General features: G+C 40.4%; 1 protein-coding gene across 1 annotated transcript in view; it reads right to left on the bottom strand.

Moving 5' to 3' along the window:
* The window catches only part of fam184ab (family with sequence similarity 184 member Ab), a gene marked incomplete at both ends in the record, with an annotated part of 199,826 nt that overhangs the window by 92,074 nt on the left and 80,385 nt on the right, over positions 1–27,367 (bottom strand). Inside the window, 7 exons of the mRNA XM_079254953.1 lie at positions 5,493–5,674; positions 8,358–8,493; positions 21,442–21,693; positions 22,133–22,216; positions 22,353–22,592; positions 23,962–24,120; positions 26,647–26,766. Of these exons, the coding sequence (XP_079111079.1) occupies positions 5,493–5,674; positions 8,358–8,493; positions 21,442–21,693; positions 22,133–22,216; positions 22,353–22,592; positions 23,962–24,120; positions 26,647–26,766 (1,173 nt within the window). The remainder of the gene's footprint in view (positions 1–5,492; positions 5,675–8,357; positions 8,494–21,441; positions 21,694–22,132; positions 22,217–22,352; positions 22,593–23,961; positions 24,121–26,646; positions 26,767–27,367) is intronic.

The following is a 27,367-nucleotide window of genomic DNA, read 5'->3' as shown; positions in this document are numbered from 1 at the left end:
ATGAGGGTGCACATTAAAGCATGTGCAAATAGATGAACGATGCACAACACTAATGTGCTAATCAGCAGGTAGACGGAGCTATAAGGTACAATGAAACAGCAAAGGCACTTGAAGCTGATAAACATGCCTGTAAACAAGGCTTAAAATACATAAAAAGAATAACAAAGCAAGAAATTCCCATCAGATGCTTATCATGATGCTTTACAATCCAGCTGAAACTAAGCAAGACTGCGGTGTTACACAGAAAACAAGCTTCCCACTGTGAGACATAACAGACGGAGCAGAAGCATCTGTGGAGGTGAATCTGCTTGCTTACGTCCGAGGAATGTTAGGAACACATAAATGGAAAAAAAGGAGAAAAGAAAAGCAGCCTAATATTGCTGTAATGACTTACGTTATAATTCCTTGACTTCTTGTTAGCTAATGTTTTCTTTAATTCAAACTGAATCCAAGGTATTGAAACAGATTAGTTGATTTATAGTATGATATAAAACTCATGATTATCAATTGTTGTGGGTCCTTGTGGGTCCTTCTCGTGACTGTATTTACAGAACATTTGATGACAATAATTAAACTTTGTTTTATACCCAGCAGCAGCTAGCTGGAGCTAGCTTAAGGGTAAACTTCCTTCACTTTACCCAGCAGCAGCTAGCTGCAGAGCACTTCGGTGTAAACATTCTTCACTTTACCCAGCAGCAGCTAGCTGGAGCAAGCTTCGGAGTAAACATTCTTCACTTTACCCAGCAGCAGCTAGCTGGAGCTAGGTTCGGGGTAAACTTCCTTCACTTTACCCAGCAGCAGCTAACTGGAGCTAGCTTAAGGGTAAACTTCTTTCACTTTACTCAGCAGCAGCTAGCTGGAGCTAACTTAAGGGTAAACTTCCTTCACTCTACCCAGCAGCAGCTAGCTGGAGCTAGCTTTTGGGTAAGCTCCCTTCACTTTACCCAGCTGCAGCTAGCTGCAGATAGCGTCAGAGTAAACTTCCTTTACTTTAACCAGTAGCAGTTAGCTGGAGCTAGCTTTCGGGTAAGCTTCCTTCACTTTACCCAGCAGTGGTGAGGCAGCTGACACAGGACTCTGCTGGAACCAGAAGAGCTGTTTGGTTTTAAATGCTAAACAGACAGCTAACTTCATTCCTACGCAGCTGATGCGCTGTGGTTCTCTCTCTCTCCCTCATAGCTTCACCTATCTCAAGGGGCCAAGCTGTTCAGTTGACACAGCGCTGTAAGCAGCACCATGTCTGCACATTGACAGATAACTCTTTATCAATATGGGGGTTCTATCAATATAATCTGGTGAGCCAGATATTATTGTTGGCTGGCCAATCTTGGCCCGCAGGCCACCAGTTGCCAACCACTGTTCTACTTCTTCTGGTGTTTTTGGAATGTATTAAACAAAAATATCAGAACATAACTACGACCAACCAGTGTTAAACTGTGTGGAGAAACACTGAACTCATTGCCCACTAGTGGAAGAACTGACTGAACAACTAAGGTAACATAAGCGATGCATGGAAGTGTGATGGTTGCGACGTATTACACCATTTCAAACGTAAAGGAGCATCAATGTGACTACTCAACTCAACAACAAAAGTCAAATGAGGGTCACTATTCGGGTGGATTAACACATTTCACTTTTAGCAAAAAATATCAAAGAAACATTCAACGAACTTTGTCAGTAAAAGTTCTGACACGTTTTTTCTCTTTGTAAATGTTCACAGGAGAAGATGAAAGGGCTTTTAAAGACTAAGATCTCATGTTTTACCTACATGGGAGATGAACAATCAGATGAATGACAACATATCCCCTTCAGATAATCCCTCAACACATCATCTCCTGTGTTTCTCTCATAGCTGCATCCTGCAGCGGCCATAACTAACATCTCTGCACGCTGTCAAAACATGATTCGATCTACAATATTTTACATGTAAAAGGTAAAATAAACTCATCAGATATGCTTATTTTTGTGTTAATTTTCCAGATATTTTTTTAAACTTATAACATAAAAAAGCTACAGCATTAGTATTCCCTTACAAAAATCATTTGTGCTTTAAGACAGTGGTGCAGTGATGAAGCTGTAAAGCTGAGGTGTCCGTCATCCTGAGGAAGACATTGAAATTCACAGCAGCTGCAGTCAGAGGGAGAACTCCCGCGGCTCCCAGAGGATTACACTACACAAATGTCAGCGATAAAAGGATGGGAAAACACACATGAAGCAGCAACACTTGACATTTACTGTCTGCAGTGGTCGCTCTGCTGACTAAACTGTTCCGCAAATCATCTGACCTTTAAGCCTGTTTTTAAAAGGAGGAGCGGCTTTCTCGCCGTTTTTTTCTTTTTCTTTTTTTTTAAAGTTTGTAAAAGCGGTGATGGACAGGTTTGACAGTTTCAGCTGTTTGGTGACTGGAGGTCAGCTTTTCCTCACTTCTGCACCACATGACATTTCAAACTTCTTGCACAATTAACCCTTCATCACACTTGAGCAAACTTTTGTTTTTATTATAATTTTATGTGCATCTTTTTGCATGCATATGGTTGGTGGATGCCAAGCTGTAAATGTTTTTATGCTTCTTGATTTATTTTTCATGGTTGTGTTTGGGCTGCACGGTGCCGTAGTGGTTAGCACTGTAGCCTCACAGCAAGAAGGTTGTTGATTTGGTTTGAACGGTGGTGTTTCTGTGTGGAGATTTTTCTCCCCATGTATGCGTAGATTCTCCCCAGTTCCCCAGCATCCCCACACCATCCAAAGACATACATGTTAGGTTAAATGTTTACTCTGTATAGTGAGTGTGAATGGTTGTCTCTGTGTGGGCCCTGCGATGGACTGGCGGCATGTCCTGGGTGTTCCTGCCTCCCGGCCCTGCAACACCTAACTACACTAATCAGTTAAGAAAATAAATGAACAAATGTATTTTGTTTGTTTTCTATGGAATCAGATTTGTTTCAGAATCTCCAAGCAAAACTTTTTTAAAACTTAAACAAAAAACAACAATTAAAACCAAAATTTTCTAAAACTTCAGTAAAATAAATGATCTCAAAATAAAAAATGATCAATCATCATGAAAACTTTTAGGCTTTTATTTAGTTAAATTGAGTAGTTTTGCTTGCAGTTTCCTCTTCTTCTTTCTCTCTTCTATTTGGTTGCGCTTCACAGTCTTTGGTTTTGATTCACGATTGTTTGGTTTAATTTCTGACACAAACCTTTCATGGGTGGGCTCTTGTCAGGGGCGCATTCTGATTGGCTGGTGAGTTTTTGAGTGACACAGCTGTAGCCCAGATGTTGTATATGTATGCCAAATTAAGCTTTGAGTTATGTTTACACCCATGTCTGTTTTAACACTAAGTGTGCAGTTTGCATCAGATACTAGTCTAGAGTATACTTTTATGGAGAAGTTGTGTGCTGAAAAGCTGTGTCACTCAAAAACCATGAAAGGTTTGTGTCAGAAATTAAACCAAAACTACTAACCAAATAAAAGCTTAATAGTTTTCATGATGATTGATCATTTTTGATTTTGAGATAATTTATTTTGCTTAAGTTTTAGAAAGTTTTGGTTTTAATTGTTGCTTTTTGCTTAAGTTTTAAAAAGTTTTGCTTGGAAATTCTGAAACAAATTTGATTCCATAGTTTTCAGTCTCTTTCAAACAAGATAAATTAAAAAAACTCCAGTACAAGACCCTTTGAAATGAAGCGGGAAGATGTACGTTTTATACAGTTTATCTGAGCTGAATCAAAAGTTGTTTTGAGTTTTAATGAGCTCATTCTGGTCTGCAGGGATCTTAAAAGGAGTACATGACAATAAGCAGAAAAGTTAAAATACATATATGTTTCTGCTAATCTTTCAAATTTACAGGCTGCAAAAATCAAACCATAAATAATCTGGTTTGTATAAAGTACACTGAAAGCAAATGATTTATTATGCTGTTTAGACCATAAAATGGAAAAGCATCATAACAAAAATATTTAATGTGAGAATTAAAAATTCTTGCTCTGCCTGGTTTATTTTTAACTAAATGTAAATGTAGAAGCTCAACACGTTGCAGAATAGTCAACATACAGAGGATTTTCTCCAGGACAGCCTCAGTTGTCAGATTATGAGGCTCAGATTTAGTAAAAATAAATGTATGAATTAACAGAAATAACAGCGTGAAATCCAACCAAAACAAGAAAACAGAACAGATTAAATAAACAGATCAACAGCGGTGTCTACGTATCAGTCCGTCTCGTTTCGGCTTTCAGGGTTCATAGTTTACAGACTATCCTCACCAAAACAACTCTGGTTTGGGTAACATCGTGCATCAAAACATCTTTTTGGTTTTATTCTTCCGTACAGACGTAGAACTTTTACTCGTCTGTCATTGGCTGCTCCTGATTGGACATTACTAACGATAAGGAGTCTCACTGCTCCAGAGTTTGACAGGAAGCAACATGATCATAATTTCTGATGCAGAATAAAGGTCTGTTAGCAACACAGTGGTGATAGTTATCTTTTTTCATGATAAAAATTTGCTAAAGTACCATGTTGTCACAGATCACTCATTCTACATTAACAATATGGTTTCTGAATAAACACAACATTTTGCAGCTGGATTATAAACATCCTGGATGGGATGGAAATGCCTGGAAAACCTCCGTAACCTCCACAGAGTTCAACACTACCGATCCTGAGCGACTGTGCTCGGAGGCGCCGGCAGCTCAGCTGAGTTTTCAGAGTTAAGACTGATGCTGTTTCAGGAAACAAAGTAAAAATGAAAAATAGAATAAATAATCTATGAAGAACATTTCTGTGCTGAAGGGTAGTTAACAGGATTAGGTAGGAACGCTGCGATCAAAGGTAAAGAATGAGGAATGTAAGGACGCTCGAACAGACAAACAACAACAGAGATGGTGGGATAGAATCATCCACACTGCGCAGATATACGCTCACAACGAAAAATGTCACATTCACTTGGAAAATCTCCTGAAATATATCAATAATTCAAACAAAAAAAGTCATTTTACATCTTCTGGCTTTGAGAAAAAAAAACAAACTTCACTGGAAGGAAGGGAGGAAACCATATAGATGTAATTAAGAAGAAAAACAAGGACATGAAACGGTTTTCTGTTACGGTGAGGCAGCTCAGAATTTAATCTAATCATTAATTTATTCTTTTTCACTGTAAATCCTGCAGCGTTAGACGTCAGGCTGCCTTTTACCACATAAAAAACTCTGTTTGCTTCACATCATGCATGATTATCTGGCATCTCTGCAGAGATGCAGGCTACCTACAGCAGACCGTCGGACGGGCGCGATGCTATCCCGCTCCCTTCCTGCATCTAAACCGAAGGGGATTAATCTGACGTGTTTTCGTACGGAAAGAGCTCCCATCGACAGCATGAGTGCTGAATTCATCCAAGTTCTTGTACAGAAAAGTTCCCCCACAGCATCTTGATGACTTATTGCTTATTCAGAGCACAGATACGTCCAGGCTGACATGAATACAAAACACACACACCTTCTCCAGGGACAGGATCTGCTGTTTCTGTCTTTCATCCATGGCTTGGCTCTGGTTCTGCAGGGCCTCTCGCTCTTCCTCCATCCTCAGCACCTTGTCCTTCAGCCGGCTCCGCTCGTTGTCCAGGTCCCTGATGGCCGCTTCCTGGGTCATCTGGGTGGCCTGCAGGCTGCTGATCTGACCTGTGACAGGACGAAGCAGAGGTGCACGGTGAATAACAAAGCTATCGCTATCAGCACATTGTCTTTGCTGGGCATGTTTATCTCAACGTGACCAGCACAGAGACACTGTTGTTGACAGCGTTCAGGCTTGCCAAAGGTTGGACAATAACTCTGACCAACATGGACGACTTTCGTGGCTCCCAGAGGATTTCTGAAGTAGTTCAGAGGAAAGAAATGTTACGTTTTCAGCTCTGGGACGATTATTTAGGACTCTGCCTGGAACTCCAAACTCATGATGAAAGGAGTTTATCTGCAACCACCATGTGTGTTTGGAAACTTTCGGAGCACGAGACGTACGTATCGCCTCTCCAGACAACTCTGATGACGTGAAACAGAACAAAGTCACCGAGGTATTTCTGCAGAAGGTTCAGCAAGGTCCATAAAACAGCCATCATCGCATAGTTTCCCACCATCTGGTCTCCAAGGACCCCAGTTGGGTCATCTCAAGTTTTAGAAAGGTGAAGAGTGGTTGCTCCCATCCAGGGGCGCCTGGTGGCCTTGCAGACCTCTGACTTGGGAGAGATTGGTTGCTAATGGGCTCCTGTGGTCCTGGGCCCTGTATTCTGTCTGCCTGTAGGGGGGTGGTGCCTGGCGGGGACAGCTTCCTGGGGCCTGAACTTCATGGTCACAGGGCGCTTTCTCTGTCGCCTTCTGGGCCGATGTACGGTGGTCCCCGTGGCAGGCTGGCTGGGATACGGGTGGAGGCTGATCTCCTGGCTCCCGAGGACCCCTTGGTCTGCATTCAATCATTGGAGGGCTCGGTTACAGAATCCAAAGTTGTTCTAAGGTCAAACATGTCTTCTGTTGGCCCTGCGATGGACTGCCGAGCTGTCCAGGGTGTACCCTGCCTTTCGCCCTAAGACTAATGGGATAGGCTCCAGCTTCCCCACGACCCTGAATTGGATTAAGCGGTTAGGATAATGAATGAATGAATGTCTTCTTTTGTCCTCCACTTGTCCAGTTTCTTCACATTTTTCCTGTGTGTGGCATATTTTCCTCACATATGTCATGTTTTAAGCTAACAGCCTTTTAGGAATTAATTAGGGATGCACCAATCCACTTTTTGGAAGTTCCGATCCGATAGCTGAAATGTGAATATCTGCCGATACCAAATCTGTTTATGTGAACATTATTGTGACTATGGTTATTATTGCTGTTATAACTGTGTAAGATTTCATCAGGTTGTAATAAATGACCTATCCTTTCTGAAGTTACCTCACCAATACATATATAATAACATTACAGATCTAACAAGTTTTATTCTGATTTTGCACATTTCACCTAAATACAACTATTAATGTGTGGTTTTGAAACATATATCTAACTTTTAGTGTAACAAACAATGTCAAATTTTAACATTCAAGGCATTTATTTCTTTTGAAACATGTCCAAAGCATGTCATCAAACACATCTGCGATAGCTTGCCTAGTGTGGTATCGGTTGTGGTATTGGGACACTTTTATGAATACCAAGTATTCATAAAATACTTGAGTACACACGCTTGGTATTGAGCCGATACCGATACTGGTCTAAAGAAAATGTGAATTTGGATGTCAAAAATCTGGTGTCTCCACATTTTAACCCAATTAAATTAAACAGAAAAACACAACTGTATTAATCCCAAAAGAAATGATTAAATTAAATATTCGGAACAAAGCCTAAAATATAACAATATATAATCAAATAAAGCAAAATATGGAATCAGGGATACCCATTTAATCAATAACTATTAACAGAAATAATCAACGTGCAGTAGTAAATTGGGTTTATGGGGACATCGTAATCCAGATGTTTTCATGTTGTTGTTGTTTTTTTCTTTTATTATTATTTTGGACCTGTTTTTGTTTAATTGAATACATTTATAGTATCTTTAATAAATCCCAGAAGCATTGGTGTAAATGAATGAACAGACATACAGTATATTTACAAAAATGCATCAGAATAAAATATAAATTTAATAAAAGAATTGATAAAAAGAAATGTTTAAAGTCAAATTAAAATGATTCTTTAAAACTTAAACATGTATCAGCCAACTTGACTCATCCTCACTGCATTTTACTTAGATCTACATAGAAATCCTCATCAGAGCCAAAATGGCTAAAATTTCTTTTAAACTTCTTAAAAATATTATTATAAAAGAGAAAATTGACCGTGTTTCCTCTGAGAGGCTCCACGAGGCAGATGACATCGTGTCTGCATTCGCTGACCGGATCTTATCCGAGTCGCTCCCATCCAGCAGCTCCAGAGGATAAAACACGCTGGTTATGAACAACAACCTCATGGAGCCAATGAGCCAAATGATTCTGCGCTAAGTGCCTCCGATTGCTCACATGTATCCGACTCTCATGTTTAAAAAATGCTGTTGCATAGAGTCCTAACAGAGACACATCCTAAGTTATTAAATCAGGCTGCGATGTACAGGAACGGACACCTGATGCTGGAAATAACTGCTGTGAAAAGGTCCTCCTCAGCCTTCCAGGGACGGCGGATGCTATTAGCCTGGATACACAGCAACACCATTAAAAAGTTACAGGCTGCAATGCCTCCAACAAGACAAGAGAAGCTGGTCGTGTGAGATTTCTGACGCGTTTTCATGGCAGCTTGGATCCTGGGGCGACGAGAAACGAAAAGAAGAGGCTCTTACTGGCTTTGAGGAGGATTTCAGTGGCTTGCTGCTGAACTCGGTCTCTGGCCGCCTCCAGCTCACACTCGGCCTCCTTCTGACGGATCTCCACGATCTCCGAATTCTGGGTCACTTCATCCAGCTGCTTGGTTAAATCCTGGAAATGAAGGCAAGAAAATCCGGTTAGAGAATTTGGCCGAGAGAAAAAGAAAGAAAAAAGAACCAGAGAATAAACTGTCAGCTTGTAAACAACTGGTTTGGTTTAAGACAAAACTGGTTTGGTTTAAGACAAACCAGTTGGTGATCACAATCAAGATGTTAAGATGTAGTATGTAGAACATGGATATTGTGAGGAAGAGATTTACTAATCAAGACTTCCCACTCCCTTTATCGAACTTCTTTTAGTTATGATTTGATGATGCAATATTATTATTATTATTATTATTATTATTATGATTATTATTATTAATAAAATAATAAATATATTATTATTATTATTAATAATATTATTTTTTATAATTACTACTACTATTAATAATATTATTATTATCATTATTATGTTCTTAGTATGTATGTGTATGTATATATGTGTGTACATATGTATGCATAGATATGTATATATATTTATTTTAGTTAGAAATAAAATAAATTAATTGACTAATTAAGAAGCTTAAAGAGAACTGGACAATATTCCTCCATAACTCCTGGACAGCTACAAAAAAACCTTAATGTAGTGGAAAAGGACATGTTTTACTTCCTGTAATGGGCTGACTGGTGTAAAACCTTAGTAAAAGTTTCTTGTCACACATTATGTCAGTATGTGAAATGAAAACTGTTTAAATACAGTTATTTCTCCTGCATTGAGAGGAACCAGTTGAGGTGGCTCGGGCATCTGGTCAGGATGCCTCCTGGACCTCCCTGGTGAGGTGTTCCAGGCACGTCCCTCTGGGAGGAGACCCCGGGGAAGACCCAGGACACGGTGGAGGGATTATATCTCTCGGCTGGCCTGGGAACGCCTCGGGATCCCCCCACCGCATCCTCATTCTTTACCTTTGATCGCAGAGTTGGCAAATGTGGCTGGGGAGAAGGAAGTCTGGACTTCCCTGCTTAGGCTGCTGCCCCCGCAACCCGACCCCGGATAAGTGGTGGAAAATGGATGGATGGATGGAAAAATGTATAAAGTTATGATTGGCTCCACTTTCTTTGTAATGAATATTATTTCAAACATTCAGAGATCTACAGGGATTTTAACACACAACCAAATGCATCAGGAAGTCAGATCAGCGCTGGTTCCAACCAAGATCTGCAGAACATTCATCTGAACATGTCCAACCTGGACGTAGATGGTCTGCAGCAGCAGAAGACCACACCGGGTTCCCCTCCTGTCAGCTAAAAACAGGAGGACAATCATACCAATGTGTATTGAACAGACATGTGTGGAGCTCGTCTGAGTCAGGTGTGTTGCAGCAGGGACACTTGGAAGGCCTGAAGGACCCCAGCCCTCGAGGACCAGGATCGCTGCTGTACAGAGGTGTTTAATCCTGGTCCCATAAAGGAAAAGTCCTGCCATGTTTTTGGATCTACCTGTGCATTTAGAACAGGTGTTTTCACCACAGGGTTCATCTACCTGCAGTGGAGCTGAGTTAACCTCACGATGCATAAAGAATGATGTTTTTTTCCTCATAAAACTGCATTCTTTTCACAAACAGAAAAAAATCATGCCTACCTGTTTCAAAAGCACATATCTTGCTTGTTTATTGTTGTAATAAAGAAGAAAATATGTTCACAGTGTCTTTTTCATTGTCTTTTACATATATTTCTTGAAAAAAAAAACCACATAAACAAAAATTTATCCTGGTGAAGATCAGGGGTTATTTTCTACCTTGAAATTCAAAGTGAGCAACGCGACTGGATCGTCCTGCTCTGTCCCCCTTTGCATCTTTTACTCGGTCCGCGTACCGATTAGTCTCGCAGACAAACAAAGCAATGATCTCTTCGTTGAAGAATAACTCAAACATTCACCTTCAGACACATCATTGTCCTCTAAATGTGGCCCTGCAAGTTCACCAACAGTGAACTGTGTTACTGTATTTTGGCAGTTTTTGAGCGCTTGCAAAAATCTGAAGGTTAATTAAATTTAACTGGTTTAGTTACTGGCTAGAGCAGCTGTCGGACTGGACTTTTACTTGATGGCACCTGATTATTCACCTCTGCTGCTGTTCTCCAACGGCCTCCACAGTCTAAATCCACCCAAGCAGCTTCGGGACGTGGTTTAACGGGAGATTATCATCATGGATGTGCAGCAACTGTGCGATGCTTCATGTCAACATGGAGACAAACCTGTCAGGAAGGTTTCCAACACTTTGATGAATCTATGATGCCATGACAGAAGGCAGATCTGAATAAAAAACTGGGTCCAACCGGGTACTAAAAAGGTGGACCTGATAAAGTGGTTTGAGAGTTTGTACGTGATGGGAAGTTTTTCTGGAGAAACACAATAAGAATGAACTTATTAACTTTGGGAAGAAGATGGACTCAGCATATTTATGTATATAACGTGAAGGTCTCCCCTCCTCCATCTCTGCTCTTCAAAGCCCCTACCTCCAGAGACGACTCCTCTATGACCAGAAGAGACCCTCCTGGCTCTGCGTTTCTATCAGGCAGCAGGTAGACGAAGCAGAGGAACCCGTTTTGCCGCAACAAAGACAAAAATGTCCAACTGTCAGCTCAATTAAAGCAGCAGCAGCAGACGGTGAGCTGACAGCCTCTTCCACTGCTGCAACTAGTTTGCCAAACTTACAGAAAGAAGCATATTAATGGCGAATTATTAATACTGAGAATCAAGAACGGAAATCCTGACTGCTGCTCAATTAATGAGGACAAGACTTCAGGGAATGATTTGATGTGAACACACACACACACAGCAGACCAAAGCAGTTATGTGATTTAGCACTCTGTAAGAACTCATGAGAGGCAATTTCACATCTTTCAATCCCACCAACTGGCCGTTCTCAAACCTAATTACCGCTGCTACAGCTAAGACAATGAAACCTCCGAATGATGATAACCACTGAGGAGTCACACCAATTAGACTGTGTGAGAGTGTGTGTGTTCATGCTGCTCTACCTTAAAGCCTGTGGCAGGTAGTTGCACTTTGTTCGGGTTGATAAGAGAGCGACAAGCTTCATTACTTGGTGGGAGGGGAGTGTTTAGCATGGTTTAATATAGAGGGATGTGACTGGAATGAAACCAGGATGTTTGCAGGTATGGTTTAAACCAGTTAGCCCCATAATGACATATGTATCATATTTGACACGTACAGTTTGAGACATTTTGCATCATGTTATTGAAGAAACTTTGTTAAAAACCACATAGATACAGACTAAAGATGGACGGAGTCTCCATGACGTCACCCGTAGGTTTCTGAAGAGCTGAATTGAAGCTTATTGGTCAGTTACCACTGTCGCCATCTTGGAAGCATAGCGTGTGTCATAACTATCAAAAATTACAAAAAAGGGGGATTATTGACGCCCATAAAACCAACCTGCATGTAGCTTAGAGCTAAGCGAGCGAACCTGGAGTTAATGAATGCTAACGGTTGCCGAGTGAATGCCAAGGCACGCTGTTAGCCGGCTAAAAACCGCGGTTGTGCTACGCTTTGCCTTCTTGCCCAGGACATTGGATACCTGTCAATCAAAAGGACACGCCCCTAATTATGCTGTTAGGAAGCACTAGATCCTTAAGTTTTGAAGCGCTTCCCCTGTTTATAGTTATGTTTACCAAACATTCTTTTTTATGTTTATATTTTCAGTAATGTCAGTCATTCCTTTCCTAAGACAGTTTTTCTTCATTGACAGGGCCTGCCTACAATCAGTGCTGTTGAGTGTGAATGGGCGGGTCTTGTTCTTCATTGAATAATTGATGGGGAGTGATTAGGGGTATAAAGACAACCACTGAAAAGTATATGAATGTTAAAATTAACCTTTCTGAATTATGAATTTGTGTGCTGAATTATGGAAAGTGAGCCGTTTTCAAAATCATGTTTTGTGATTAATTTTCTTGATTGATTCTTTGCAGACATGTGAGGTGATTAGATTATTGGGCTGAAATACATATATAGGAGATATATATAGGACATGCTGCCTTGCAGACTGGTTGGTCTGTCCAGAGGAAACTTGGCAGTTGTGCAGTGATCAATGTTAAAATAAATGAACAAGTGAATTTCTACCACCCCTTGGTTGAAAAATGATCTTATTCTTCCTTCTGGATTTGTCGTTGTACCACATATGCCCAACTTCCAGGCTAAGTTACCTCTAAACAGATGAATTATAAAAGTTGTAATGAAAGTAATATGGGGCTTTTTTGGAGCCCCTAGCACAGGGATCCCCAATCCTGGTCCTCGAGGGCCGGTATTATGCAGGTTTTCCAAGTGTCCTCGCTGCAACGCACCTGATTCAAATCAATGTGTATTTAGCAGACATGTACAGAGCTTGTCTGAGTCTGAGTCAGGTGTGTTCCATCAGAAACACCTGGAAAACCTGCAGGACACCGGACCTTCAGGACCAGGTTTGGGGGTCCCTGCCCTAGTGGATGAGAGAGGAACTGCAAATTTTGGGATCGAACAGTCTTCACTTTTGACTGCTGGAGGCTGCCGATTGGTTGTACACGTTACGATACTTGTCTTTCTGCCTCCCGGTGGACACCAGCAGCCAGATGACTGCTGGTTAAACAATGATGCAGATCATTTCATAATTTTCACGGGATTACATCTTAAAGACACTTTACGTAACTTTCTAACATCAAAACTGTTACGGACGTGTTCGATGCCATCTATCATGCGTTTCTCCTCCCATCTTTGGAAGTCTTTTATTCTTCTCAGCTGATGAAAAAAAAAGTGAAGTAGTATGCTCGTGTCGATCTGGTACTTCAAAATTATGATCAAAATATGGTGAAACTGGTTCTTTTTGTGTAGTTTTACATGTTACTGCTGAAAAGACGAGAAGAAGGAAGCAAACCTTGTTTATTCTAGTATATTTACTAATGTCGAGCCCATACCCTGTCCAGTCAGAACCCTTCCCAACCCGCCGCTCTAAAGCAGAATTAAGTAAGGCCGTGTTTCATGTAAACCTCGATCTGGAATTATTATGTCCATGTAAACTCGTAGAAGAACACTGTTAATTTGTAGTTATTTCATTCTGAATTAAAAACATCATGTAACTGTACCGACTGTCACGTTTTCTTAAGAACTTTGTATAGTTAAGAATGAAAATCACTGGGCACGATTACATGATGTTTTTTAATTCAGAATTAATAATTCCGGCTTAAATAATTTGGAATTAAAATGCGAATAAATGAGCCACTTCGGAATTAAATTTAATTTCGAATAGACTATTGTATTAGAAATTAGGTGTTCGCATGGTTATTTTTCGTCAGTTTAAGGTGGAATGAACTTTTATTCAGAGTTAAAGAGGAATGAAAACTCTCATGTAAGCGTAGCAATTGTCTGATCTTCCACCAGCCTTCTTCTGACGTATTATTAGTCTCAAATGCCCATTTCTCTACACTATCTTTATACTTTGTTGTTGCTGAATCTTTGAACACAAACATTTTTTCTTCCCTTCAGTTCTGCTGCGCTCCAGAAGCCTCAGCTTTGGTTATTTATTTAGCTGAAAGCCGATGTCTGTGGCTGGTTAATTAAACAAGTTTGCTGCCAGTCTTGGCCGTATATTCCCCTGTCAGTTGTGTAAACGTTGCGGTAAGAGTGCAATTTGAAGTTGTTTCAAACCAGACACGCTTGGACCAAAACAAGCAACATTTTGCCTGAAATAAAGCCATTGTCGGGTTGATCTGCACCTCACTCTGTTCGGGTTTCTGCATCCAGGCATGTGGCTTTTCACAGGCGGAAAATCTTGTATCTATTGCTGATTTAGACCACTGATTACATTTTTTTTTTTTCAAAACGCTACTTTAATTAACTGAGGTTCTTCTTAATGTGCCATGGAAAGAAACTTTAAATAGACTTAACTGGACATTAAAATACTAATCCAAAAATGGAAATCTGGCTCACACGCTGCAGAGAAAGCATAACTATTGGTTTGAAGAGCTTCTTTCCTGAAATATTAGGGTCAGGTTTTGTCTTATCAGAAATCACATTTGTTACAATGAAGTCTTTACCCTTATCAGCTTCAATTAGCCAAACTATGAGCCCAATGGAGGAGTCTGAAAGCCGACGTAAAATCAATAAAAAGCCAGTGTGCAGGTGCATCCTGCGGCTCTGTGCCTACAACAAATGGAAAAAGGTCGACCTTTAGATTTACCTGGGGTTTTAGACACTTTTATTTGTATATTTAAGCAGGCAGGATGAAGAACATCTGAAACACTGACGCTTTGCTGATTGGCTGCTTGTCAGATTTGCAAACGGCGAGGTCACAGCAGGTTATGGTGTTCTTTATTCCTCAACTAGATCACCCCGGGCTATGTCTGCTCTCCTCTTTCATTTGTTTTGTACACGAATCAATGTGGAAGCCATCACGACGGGTGCCACATTATCAATGTGCAGCGAAACGGTTGAGACGACAATTCATCAACAAGCTGCCTGTGATCAGGTCTTTGATAAAGATTTAGGTCCATTCCAGCTGACCCCAACCATCCAATGGGGTGAGTGTGTATTTATTCTTTGTGTCCTAATGCAAAACATGCTGATTTAAAAAGTCTTTCATCTATCCTGTTAAACGATACTATAATTAAAACAGACTATACTATAAACTATAGTATAATCTGTTTCAGTTGTTGCTGTTTTACATGTGGTGTTGGCGATAAATGAAAGGATGATAGAAATGCCTTAATTCTTGATTACAAAAAATAAATAAATAAAAACATCACGATAGGGGTGAAGGTGGCCTTTTTAACATTAAATTAGATAGATAGACTAACTCAGACAGATGATAGAGGTGAGAGGTACAGATTTAAAGCGCAAGTTTTAAAAAAATGAAAGTTTTACACATTTTAAGCCAATTTACCAACAACTACCAAAACACTTTTCTTTCTTATTTTTGATGATTTTGACCACTTCCAAGCCTCACAAACACAAGCTTGTGTTGTTTTTGGGTATGTAACTCAAAATGTTTGGGAGCCACTGCTCTATACAATGTGGGAGGAAACAGAGTATGCTCAAACAGAGGCTTCTTCACGCAGCTACAAGATGCAAAGATTCAGTCATTCATTCCTCCCAACAGCCATAAATCTCTGGAGCAAATAAACAACACAAAATTATGAATAATTTGGAGGTGTATTATCAATGTTTCTGCGATGCAAAATTGTGAATAAATTATGAAAATTGTGAAACAAACTCGCAAGTTGGATTCCACATGAAGCCAAGACAACAGTGACAACAGTTGATGCTGCAAAAGAAAAGACAAAGAGAGGTACTGGGTTCATCCTGTTCGAGAAAACAGAGGAGACCTTGGGGAGTTTTGTTGTTTATTCCAGGATCTGAAGCTGGACCACGACTGTTTCAGGATGGACTTTAGGACGTCCATGGAACACAGACCGTATATGAAAGATGGACGGAGCCTCTGGCGGTTAAAAGTGAAGCCTATGTGGTAGTGCTAAAAAACTGCAGTTCCCCCTTCATCCACTAGGGGCTGCAAAACAGAGCAAATCTCCATAGACTCCCATGTTAAAAAGACCAACTTCACAGCAGAAATAAACATGTTTACAGTTTGGTTCAAAAATCCATTTTAGGTTTAATAGGTCAGGTTTACCTTCATGACAACTGTGGGGGGAGTGGATATTTTTTTCTAACTCGCCCGTTTTAAAGTAATTTAATCTTGAAATGCGGCATATTTAGGGGCGTGTCCTTTTGATTGACAGGTACCCAATCTCCCGCTTCAAGTCAGAAGAACGTAGAACAACCGCAGTTTTTAGCCGGCTAACAACATGACTTAGCTTTAGCCCGCTTACCTCCGTTAGCTGATTAGCTCCTGTTATCTCCAGGTTAGCTCGTTTAGCCCTGAGCTACAGAAAGCTCGGAGTTTGCTCGATGTTAATCATCCACCATGACGCTCACAGCCACCCTCTCAGCTCCACCTCTTTGCCCATTGTATTTCCCAGCTGAGAGGACACGCATGCCCTTGCCAAGATGGCGATGGTAGGAACTGCCCACCGAGCTTCAATTAAGCTCTTAAGAAACCTACAGTTGACGTCCATCTTTCCGCCCATCTTTTCATTTAAAGTCTGTGGTGATACAGTTGGAGGACCTGCTTTAGCAACTAGCTGCTTGCTTTAAGAAGCAGATAAGAAATAATAAAGATGCTTGGCACGATGATACAAAGTTTGAATGAAATAGCAGCAAAAGTGACGCGTTAACAGCTCGTAACTGCTGATCTATAAGTCAACACAGCTTCTCCATTTGGTCGATTATATATTTGTTGGGTGCAAATATATATATATATATATATATATATATACACACACATAAAAAGATCAGTTTATAAAAAATAAACCTCACAAAATCGGACAGTTTTCATCACTGATGTGAACATTGTCTTTCCACTGATGTGATGAAAAATATTTCTGTGTGAATTATTTAGGTAAAATTATTATATTCGGAGTAGGCGTGTAAAAGGCCTTTACAACCATTATTTTAAAAAAATCAATCACAAAAAGACCTACTTCAACATAATTTTTCCTCAATCTTCCTCTCTGATAAATTGGCGCTGTTAGAGCTCTAGCAGATACTCTTCCACAGCTCTGTCACCAGTACATACTGGACCTGGCTAAATCCTGCATTTCCATTTCCATATAAAAACTTTAAAAAACAGTACTTAAAATGATTAATTGCTTTTACGTCACCAAAAGCGTCCGCCAGCAGCTCCAGATAGGCCTTACATGAGAGTGAAATATTTAGTCCAAACGCGGTGACAGCAGCAATTTACAACGGCGTCAGCAGAGTATTTCACTCAGGGGATAATATGTAATTTTTGGCATCCATATTTCTGCAGAAGCCTGTGAACAGTCCGCCATTAATTACGTCTGTCTCACTTACTTCAAACCATCATTTACTTGTGTTTCAGTGGAAGTTTGCCTCCTTAATCACAAGCTAAAAGCGAATGACAGAAAACACTGAAGCAGGAAGCTGTAGCATCCTGGCATCAGCAGGCAGATATTTGATGCCACTGGTACTATAATTACCACCCCCCCAGGGTCTGCTGAATATTCTGATATGGGCCAACCTTTTAATTTTAATTTTGTCAAGTCAGTTTCAAGCTTTCTTTTTTGCGGTTGCATTTATCTGGGTTAGATTTAATTGCACTTATTAAACGAATAACTGCCAGTGCACAGCAGCTTCTGTTGACCTTGATCTTATTCTCTGCAATGCTGAGAAGAAGAAAGCCCTTTTCAGTCCTCTGTGCAATCAGTGATTGTTTCACAGAAACTTCAGACATATTGCCCGGGAGCACACTTCAGCTTTTTTTTTCCCAGTCCTGAGAGAACCCAAAAAGCCCAACTTGGAGATAGAAAATAATCTACCTGGGAAATTAACACAAAACTGATATTTTTGTGCCAAGTTAAATAATGGTTTTGGTTGATTCGCTGGTTGCTAGGGAGGGATGTGGAATAGTGAGATGAATATATACAAGATTGGAGCCAAGTTTCTCCAAAATTATACTTCAAATAATCAAAATAGCAGATAGCAGAGATGGAACAGCACAGCTCTGAAAGTCTCCAAAAAGAAAAGAAGTAAGCCACCATTAACATGCTATTATATTCCTCAGCCTCTCAGTTCTGATGTGGTCCTTCTCTAAGGCTACTGTCAAACTGCAGGTGTTAATGCTCAACCACCATTAAGGGCTCACTTAGGGCTGGCACGTACCCACGCTGTAGACACACAGCAACATTCAGCTATGTCTTTGTATATACTTTCTGCAAAAAACACAAGCATGCTGCTGTCAAAACGTGCAATACCGCTAGGGAGCAGTACACAGCACTAGGACAGCACAGTACACAGCACTCTGAAACAGTGAAAACGTGTTTCCACAGCTTTTCCGTAAGCAAACAGCAGGAGTGTTTGTCACTCTGTAACAGCCGGTCCAAGAGGCGCTCTGCATAACTACCTAGCATTGTGTTTAGCTCATAGACTGTATATAAAGAGATGGACGGAGCCTCTGTAACGTCACCCATTGGTTTCTTAAGAGCTGAATTGAAGCTCAGTGGGCGGTTCCTACCATCGCCATATTTCAGCGTCATTCGCGTCGTCTCGCCCGGAAAATACAAATATGGGCAAAGAGGTAGAGCTGAGAGGGGGGCAGTGGGTGTCATAGCGGATGATTGACATCGAGCGAACTCTGAGCTTTCTGTAGCTAAAAGCTAACCGAGCTAACCCCGAGATAACGGGAGCTAACCAGCTAACGGAGGTAAGCAGGCTAAAGCTAAGTGATGTTGTTAACGACTCAAAACCCCGGTTGTTCTATGTTCTTCTGACTTGAAGCCGGAGATCGGGTACCTGTCAATCAAAAGGACACGCCCCTAAATTTGTCAAACTTCAACATTAAATTACTTTTTTTTTTTGTTTTTTTTTTTGTTTTTTTTGTCTTGTCCAGCATTTAAGCAAGCAGACTGATGTTCTGGATGCTGTGTTCTGCTGAGCAAATTTATTTTGCCAACATTAAATTACTTTTAAACGGGAGAGTTAGAAAAAAAATTCACTCCCCCCACAGTTGTCATGAAGGTAAACCTGACCTATTAAACAGAAAATGGATTTTTGAATCAGGCTGTAAACATGTTTATTTCTGCCTTGAAGTTGGCCTTTTTAACATGGGAGTCTATGGGGATTTGCTCTGTTTTGCAGCCCCTAGTGGATGAAGGGGGGACTGCACTTTTAGCCGCCGGAGGTTGCCGCTTTAGTTTAGCTCGGATTTCGTATTCGTTACAATGATCAAACCCAGGCTGTTGATATCTCTCATTAAAATCTGGTCTTGAACCGTTCATGTATAATCTGACCCACACGTTAACACATGAAGTAATTGTAAACGTCACTCCATTCATTTTTTTCTTCTTTTTTTCTTATATTTAATGTAATTTTTTTTTTCTTTTACCATTTTCATTTACAATAAAAAAAAAGAGAAAAGGTGACACTTGTATCACACTGAACCAGTAGACCACCTACCTAGTCTTTTATTGTGATCACTTGAGGCTTTATTCCTGTGATTGGGCGAATACAACTGTGTCTTCAATCCTTAATCACAGAACCAGCAGCAGACAAATATCTGACAAGGTAGAACTGCGCAAAAACTAAATATCGCAATACAAAAACACTTACATTCTGAAAAAAGTCTCAAATATTGCTAAAAAGTTTTAATGTTCTCATGAAGTTTTTTTAGATGTTAGAAAATAGAAATATAATCGCAAAAATGTAATGGAAACACTTTGTTCAAATTTACTTGTCCCGGAGCGTGACATGGGGGGTCGTCTCCAGTTCATTTTCAGTAAAGATGTCGCAGTGTTTTAGATAAGAAAATGAGGGAGAAAAGCTTTGAAAAGTCATAGTAAATTCTCTTCAAAAAGTATAAAACCCCAAAATAACGCTTAATGGCTTCCTATCATAAGCCGCAATTCTTGTAAAATCTCGTTCCTCTCTCGAGATTTTATGAGACTTATGTGCTCAACACTGTTTAATGGAAACATCTGCAAATTGCAATTGTTGTTTGTCAAAACTTACAAATGTAGCTTTTATTTTGTGAAAAAATGGCAGCACTGGCAGGAGGCCAGTACTTTCTTTGCAATAAGCACAAGGTTTGGAAACACTCTTGCAAGCTTCACAATAAAGGCAACTGATCAGTAAAACACTGTGTCGAATGTTTTATGTCGCTTGAGTGTTGAGCGGACCAGAAAAGAAAAGTCACCCTAAAGCAGCTCAACAGTAACAAATAGGGCTGGGCGATTTGATGATATATATCCTTTGGACGATAGAAAATGTCCATCGTTTCATATGATAAGATGTTTTACTGCAATATTTTACATCAAGATGCATTTTACGGCATGCACGCTGCAATATAAAAACAAACATGGAGGAAGACTGTAGCAGGCGTGTTTCAGAGCAGGATATTTCACTAAAAGATGACCAGCCAACCCAAATTGATGATCTTGTTCCTAAAAGAGGAAATTTCTGTCGCATGGATGCAGTTTGAATATAAAAAAGACCGACGTGGAACCGACAACAGACTAGTTCACAGTCCCAACAACGGACTCCGACACAACTAACTCATTTTATCTCCTGCGCAGGAATCAGGATAAATAATACAGAATAAAGAATAGAGTCAACGAGCAAAAGCTGCGTCAAGTGGAGGCAAAAGCTCATAATAAACTCCAGATGTAAACGCTGCAGCAGGTATTTACCTGTGGAACATCATACGGCCAGAGTTCCCCCAGATGGAAGGAGATCCCTGCTGCTGTTGCCAAGAACATCTGACACATAACTGATGACTGACACAACATTACACAAACAGATTTATATCGTTATGGGGATATAAAATGAGCTGTATATGAGATGTTGGTCATATCGCCCAGCCCTACTAACAAAAGCTGCAGACTTTTCCTCCACAAGCCTGAATCTTTCCTTTTCTGAAGGTATATCCAGGTGCTCTGCAAGCAGCTCTGGGCGGTTCACAGAATGTCACCGTCCCGTCTGATGTGTCCCTCTCTGGACTCCTCGCTGCCACTGAAAAGCCTCTCTCTGCCGTCTGAAGTGGAGATTTCAGTTTTCTGTCGGTTTTGACACATTTTAACCTCAAAAATGTTCAGCGACTGAGAGCAGAGTTCAGGCTTCACACACAGATGTGTGTTTTCCTGCATGTTTGGTGTTCCTGGTGTTTAAACGGCGAATCTTTTATTTTCAGGTTTTCATTTGCTGCTTGATGCATCAGATCGCCACTTTTGATCACGCGGGGCTTTTTTTTTTTTTTTTTTTACCCTGCAGACACGACACGGAAGCCCTGACAGCCTGGAGTTTGGAGTTAATCAGAGTTATGTTTAGAAATAATATTACCAAGCAAACAGCAGTTAGGAGAGAGATTAGGCAGGTGAAGTAGAAGGGGATCACACCGACCTTGACGGAGCTCTCCGCTGCGGTGAGCGACGCCTGCAGCTTGTGGGACTTCTCCCGGTTTTCCCGAGCCTCGTCCGTCACTCTGGCAAGCTCGGCCCTCAGCTTTCCCAGGGTTTTCTGGAGCGCCGCCTCCTGAGTCTGAAACTCCCGGCGCAGTTCGGCCTCGGTGCGTTTCCACGCCAGCAGGTTGTCGGCGGTCAGCTGCTGGGTTCTCTTCATGGCCTCCAGCTCGCGCTCATAAAAAGCCTGAGCCTTCAGAGGAAAGAAAGAACACCAGATGTGACACGGATCAGTCTGGAAAACACAAGCACGATTAAACAAAGGCTTCATGTGGGAACGTTTGCTTTTCAAAAAGCAGAAACCCACATTTTACATCCGTAAAACATCACATCTCCTCTCATTTTATTTGTTTTTAGGGTGTAAAACAGGATCTTACAGAACTGAGACTTCAGGCTCATCAAGTCTTTTCTACAACACATTTGCATAAATCCATGCATATTTAATGAGGCCTATCATCTGATTTATCATCTGGTTCGAGACCGACTCCGCCGTAATTATAAGCTAACATATGAAGTAGATAAACGCATCCCTCGCTCATCTGATTACATGCTCGCATCTTGTTGGAAGTTGCCAGCTAATGATTTACGTTGTGTGTAAGGTGCGAGTGGCTGACGCGCTCAGCAGGTTGTACCTTGCTGAGTTTGGCTTCGTACTCCTCCACCAGTCGCTTCTTGTCCTGTTTGAGCTCCTCCACCCGCTCCGTCAGAGAATCCACCTGCAGCACAGACATGTTAACAGCTTCCATGACGTCTGATAGCAAGTGATCACAGCTGTCCTGCTTTCTTTGTCCTCGCTGTGGTTCATTTCGGCTTTCAGAAGCTGCTCTACTTTTGCGGAAGTTGGTGCGTTACCTCGGCTTTATGGAGCTGCCCCAGTTTCTCCTGGTCTTTGCTGTAGTTTGCGTTCTGGCTCTGGTGGCTGCGCAGGAGCTCCTGGATCTCTTGTCTGTGCTGAGCCTTGAGCTCCTCCATTGCAACCTTTTTCTCCTGCTCAAACTGACTCTGGGCCTGGCTGAACGTACGCAGCTTCTCCTCAAAGGACCGTCTCATCTCCTCCACCTCCCTCGACATGGACACCACGCGCTGTGTGTGCTGCCAAAACAAGACAGGATGGAAAGACTGGGCTGACGGGGGGATTGATTTATGGGGTTTTTAGGCTTCTAACACAGCCAGTGACTCTTTTAAAAAAAGCCCAAGCCAGGTGGCGATGCACTGGTTTGGGGCAAAGCCAAAGCAGTGTGGAGCCAGTGTGGAGACTCTGAATTAGCAACAAACACAGTGGAGAGTTTAACAGACATAAACTCCTTGATTATATCCAAACACAAAACAAAACAATTATCCATAAAACTCGTCGGGTTTCACTGAACTCTGCAGGGACTCAACAAACAAATGACTAGAAGTGATCTGTAGTTTAAAGAGCATCTTGCAGGTTAGAAGCCCTTAGATCAATGTGTAGGAAAATATTGTAGGAACCAATGTTAAATAAAAAATACACTTATAAATACTAGGGGTGGGAAATCGAAGAAAAAAAATTGAATGTCAGGATTTTTTTACTTCAATTTTTTACCCCCCCCCCCAAATTTTTTTTTTTTTCCCAAAAAATACAAATAATCCATTATAAATATTTTTTTTTTGTCATTTTTATTGTTTTAATTGATCTTTTTACTTGTCCTCTTGGGCATTATAGCAGCAGAATGATGGTCTGGCTACTGGGTTGTTCTTTTCTAATAGAAATAAAGAAAAATGAAATCTTTTGTACTTTTTTTTTTGTTTTTACAAAAATCAGCAATATCCAAGAATCATGAGAATCACAATTTAAATCGAATCAGCACCCATAAAAAATCTTAATCGATACACTATTTTGGGTTTCTGAGGTAATTTCTGTTAGAATTTTACGACTACTTTAAAACTGCGAGACAAGAAGTGACGTAGGAAGTGGGAGACGGTGTTGTGACGAAAAAAGCACGCCTGCAAGAAGCGCAGTAACATCGTCTCGCCTGTAGATGGCGTGTATTCATTATTACCCCAAAAAGAATAAATAAACGCCATCTACAGGCGAGATGCTGCTACTGCGCTTCTTGCAACAGAAAACAACCTGGTTTAAAAAACATTAAAAGAATATAGATCTCTTTTAAAGACGCATTTTGTAACTTTCTGACCTAAATATTTTGCATCGCAGACTTGTTCAGCGACACAGTGATATATTTCTGGAGCCGCTGCTGAGGCCGAGAACCCGCACTATAAAACCGTTTCATCCAGGATGCAGATTCAGCAAAGAAACGTAAGGTTAAAACAAAGAAAGAGACAAGACAAGAGTCATCGTAAGGTCGTCTTCTGCTTCGTCTCATCCTCACAGCAAGTCTGAGAAACAGACGGCAGGACGGACAACCTTCCTGCGGACAAAGCAGCTTATCGCCGCCCGACACGGACACACAAAGCTGACTTTATTCCCTCCGCGTACCTGAGCCTCAGTGCAGAGCTGCATGTCCTCCACTCTCTGTCGGTAGCTCTCAAACTCGGCCAACGCCTGCCTCTTCATCCTCTCATGCAGCTCCATGGACTCCTCCAGAGACTGGATCCGCCGCTTCAGGTCCATCTCATCACTGATTTTGCTCTTGTACTGGGATAAAGACACAAGGCCCAGTTACTTCTTCTGTCCTCCCAGTTTCAGTGTCACCAGATGTGGGAAGACTTTGCTGTTAACACTGTTATTATGTCTGAGCTGAGGGCTTACACTGCAAAAACTCAGCCTTAAAAAACAAGAAAAAATATACAAAAATTAGGTAAATGTTGCTTAAAATAAGATAAATTATCTGCCAACAGAACAAGAAAATTTAGCTTGTCAAGACTTCCCAAAACAAGCAAAAATACTCTGAAAACAAGAGGAATTCTCTGGCATAAAAACTAAGAATTATCTTTAAAAAATTAAGCAATTTAAAATTTTGAATCTTAGATTTCAGTTTTTGCAGTGTAGAAACATGGTCACACACCCACCAGGAGGTAGAATATGTCAGAAAACGTGACAAACAGACATCAGGTTTGCTGAAGACTTTACATTTAAGTTTCCTTTTAAGAAGATCAAGTTTAACAGTGAAATCTGGGACCAAACGTCCAGTCCGCCCAGTAAACGCTGCCTTTAGGGACTGTGGAGAAACGCGGAAAACGTGGAAATGTCAGCGAGCATCAACAAGGTCAACCTGACATGGAAGCAGAACTTCGTTATAAATGATGACGTTTAAATTATGAACGCGAATCTGATCAAAAGTTGATGAGGTCATTTTAAATGTCGTAACATCATCTTCCACGTCACAAGCCAGAAGAAACTGGATCACCGAGCGTGAAACATCTGCAGCTCGTCCACATGCTGCTGCTGCTGCTGCGGGAGCTTTAGCCAGGACTCATGGATCTGAACACCAGTTTGAACATCTCTACACTGGTTTCCAGTCAGTCACAGTATAGATTTTAATACCCTGCTGGTGATTTACAAACAGTTTAGACCCAGAAGACATCATGACATGTTCAGAGATCATAACTTTTTAAAAAGTGCAGCGAAGTTAAGAAATAAAAGAGAAAAAAAACACCAAAAGAGAACTGGATAGAAAAAAGAGCATCCCTGAATGTTTATAGATGTATTGGCAACAATCTATAAATACAAAATGTATCACAAGCCGAGCCACCAATGCGATATATTGCGATATATCAGGATACTATTAACAAGGCAATTTGTTGCAATTTTTCTTGATTATTTTTAATTTAGATTGTTATTATTATTACTTACTGCAGAACAGAGGATCTACATTTCACTGCAAGATAAATAAAAACAAATATCTTTATGTACAAGATGAATAAAGGAATAAAAATCTGCCTTATCAGTAAAGATTGGTTTGACAAAAATTAATACAGCGATTTTGAATATCAATATAATATTGTCACACAAAATATCGCAATATTTCGATACATTAACATTTTCTCAAACCCGGGAGGCAAACATGATATAAAATCAAAGTTTTTCTCAGTGAAATGATCAAATAATATCTGCAAACTCGAAAAAAAATTCCTGCAGGGACCATTTTTTCACCTTTAGGCCATCGGGTAGTAACTAGGGGTGGGAAAATCGAATCAAAAAATTGAAAATTGGGATTTTTATCTTCACAATTTTAAAACTGATTTTTTTAAAATTAGAACAGGTAACAGGTGTATATGTTTTTATTTTTTATTGTTTTAATTGACCTTTTTACTCGTCTTCTTGGGCATTATAGCAGCAGAATGATGGACTCGCTACTGGGTTGTTTTTTCCTGACTGAAATCAAGAAAAATGATGTGCAAAAAAAAGTTTTATTCACATTTTTTTGTTTTTAATCTACAAAAATCATCAATATCGAAGAATTGTGAGAATCGCAATTTAAATCGAAGCGGCACCCAAAAAATTGGAATCGAATTGAATAATCGTTGCAGCTCTAGTAGTAACGCTTTAAAAACAGAGAAATCTGGAAAGAAAAACCCCCGACAGGAACAGAGCTCATCTCTGCTCCACAAACACAAACTAAAACCTGCAGAAAGCCTAAAAAAACAACAAAACCATGAAAATATTCTGAAAGCTGCTGCTTCTCTGCTTCTGCTCATTCAGGATGAGCTGAAATCCTCCTGCTGCTTTCTCTGCAATTTCTGCAGGAACCTTGAACAGACTATCCTCCGTCCTCATGGAAGGTCTTGCTGATTTCAGCAACACAAATGCTGAAGGGGTCTGGATGTTAAAGTGGTCTGCATTCAGTCCAGATCCTCTTAAAACACCAAGACTCCCAAATGGTTTCGCAGCTCGAATTCAGCGAGAATGAAAAGGAAGGAAAAACGTCTCGATTTCATCCTCTGACAGCTTCACATTCATGTTGTCTTTATGTCCTCCGGACTTGACATTCATTTGAGAAATCATTTCCTGACTTACTGAGACGACTGTCTAAATTCATGCAGACTTTTAAATGTTTAAGAACATTTCTAGTTTCAATCCGCCTCCATGAAGAATCTTGATGGTTTAAAGCGTCTGCAGCCATCAAGCTGAAATATAAACGAACCAAACCAGCAGATAAAAACCCCGCACAGTGTTTGTTCGGTAAAACAGGACATCGACTTAAAGAAAAGAAGCAAAAACCTGTAGAATCTTCTCTCTGGTCTCAGATAGAATCTGCTGCACCTCCTCCTCATGCGCCTCCTTCAGAGTGGCGATGGCGGCCTCGTGCTCATCGTTTTTTGTGTTCAGTGCATAGATAACCTGGAAAGAGCAGGAAACAACTGTTAAACATGACCTTGATCAGGATGAAAGCTGGTTGGGGGTAAAAACGGGGCTCATAGCTGCACAGGGTGTAACGTTACCAAACATCTCTGCACCAGGATGAAGACAGGAAGTAATCCAATCCACTTTATTTATGAAGCTCGTCTTAAAAACAGAACGTCTCCGAAGTGCTGAACAAAGTCAAATATCACTAAATAAAATAAAATAAAATAAATTTGAAAAATTAAATAAAATTAAAATAAATTTGAAAAATTAAATTAAATTAGATCAAATTAATTTAAAATTAGATTAAAATGAATACATTTAAAAAAATTGAATTAAATTAAAACAATAATGTCATTAAAATAATAGGAACAAGTAAAACAATTAAAAATAAATAAATACCATATAAAATAACTAAAAAAAAAAGAACAAATAAAACAAGTAAAAGACACAAAGGATCACACAACTCAGGCAGTGTTAAAAGCCAAAGACTAAAAGTGGTTGTTTAGATGAGATTTGAAGCGCTCCACTGTGGGGGCACTTCGGACGTGGAACGGCAGAGCATTTCAGAGTCTAGGACCGACTACGGAGGAAGCCC

The sequence above is a fragment of the Telmatherina bonti genome (assembly GCF_933228915.1).
Source record: "Telmatherina bonti genome assembly, chromosome: 16".
NCBI lineage: Eukaryota > Metazoa > Chordata > Actinopteri > Atheriniformes > Telmatherinidae > Telmatherina > Telmatherina bonti.
This window is presented reverse-complemented; position numbering and strand designations above follow the sequence as displayed.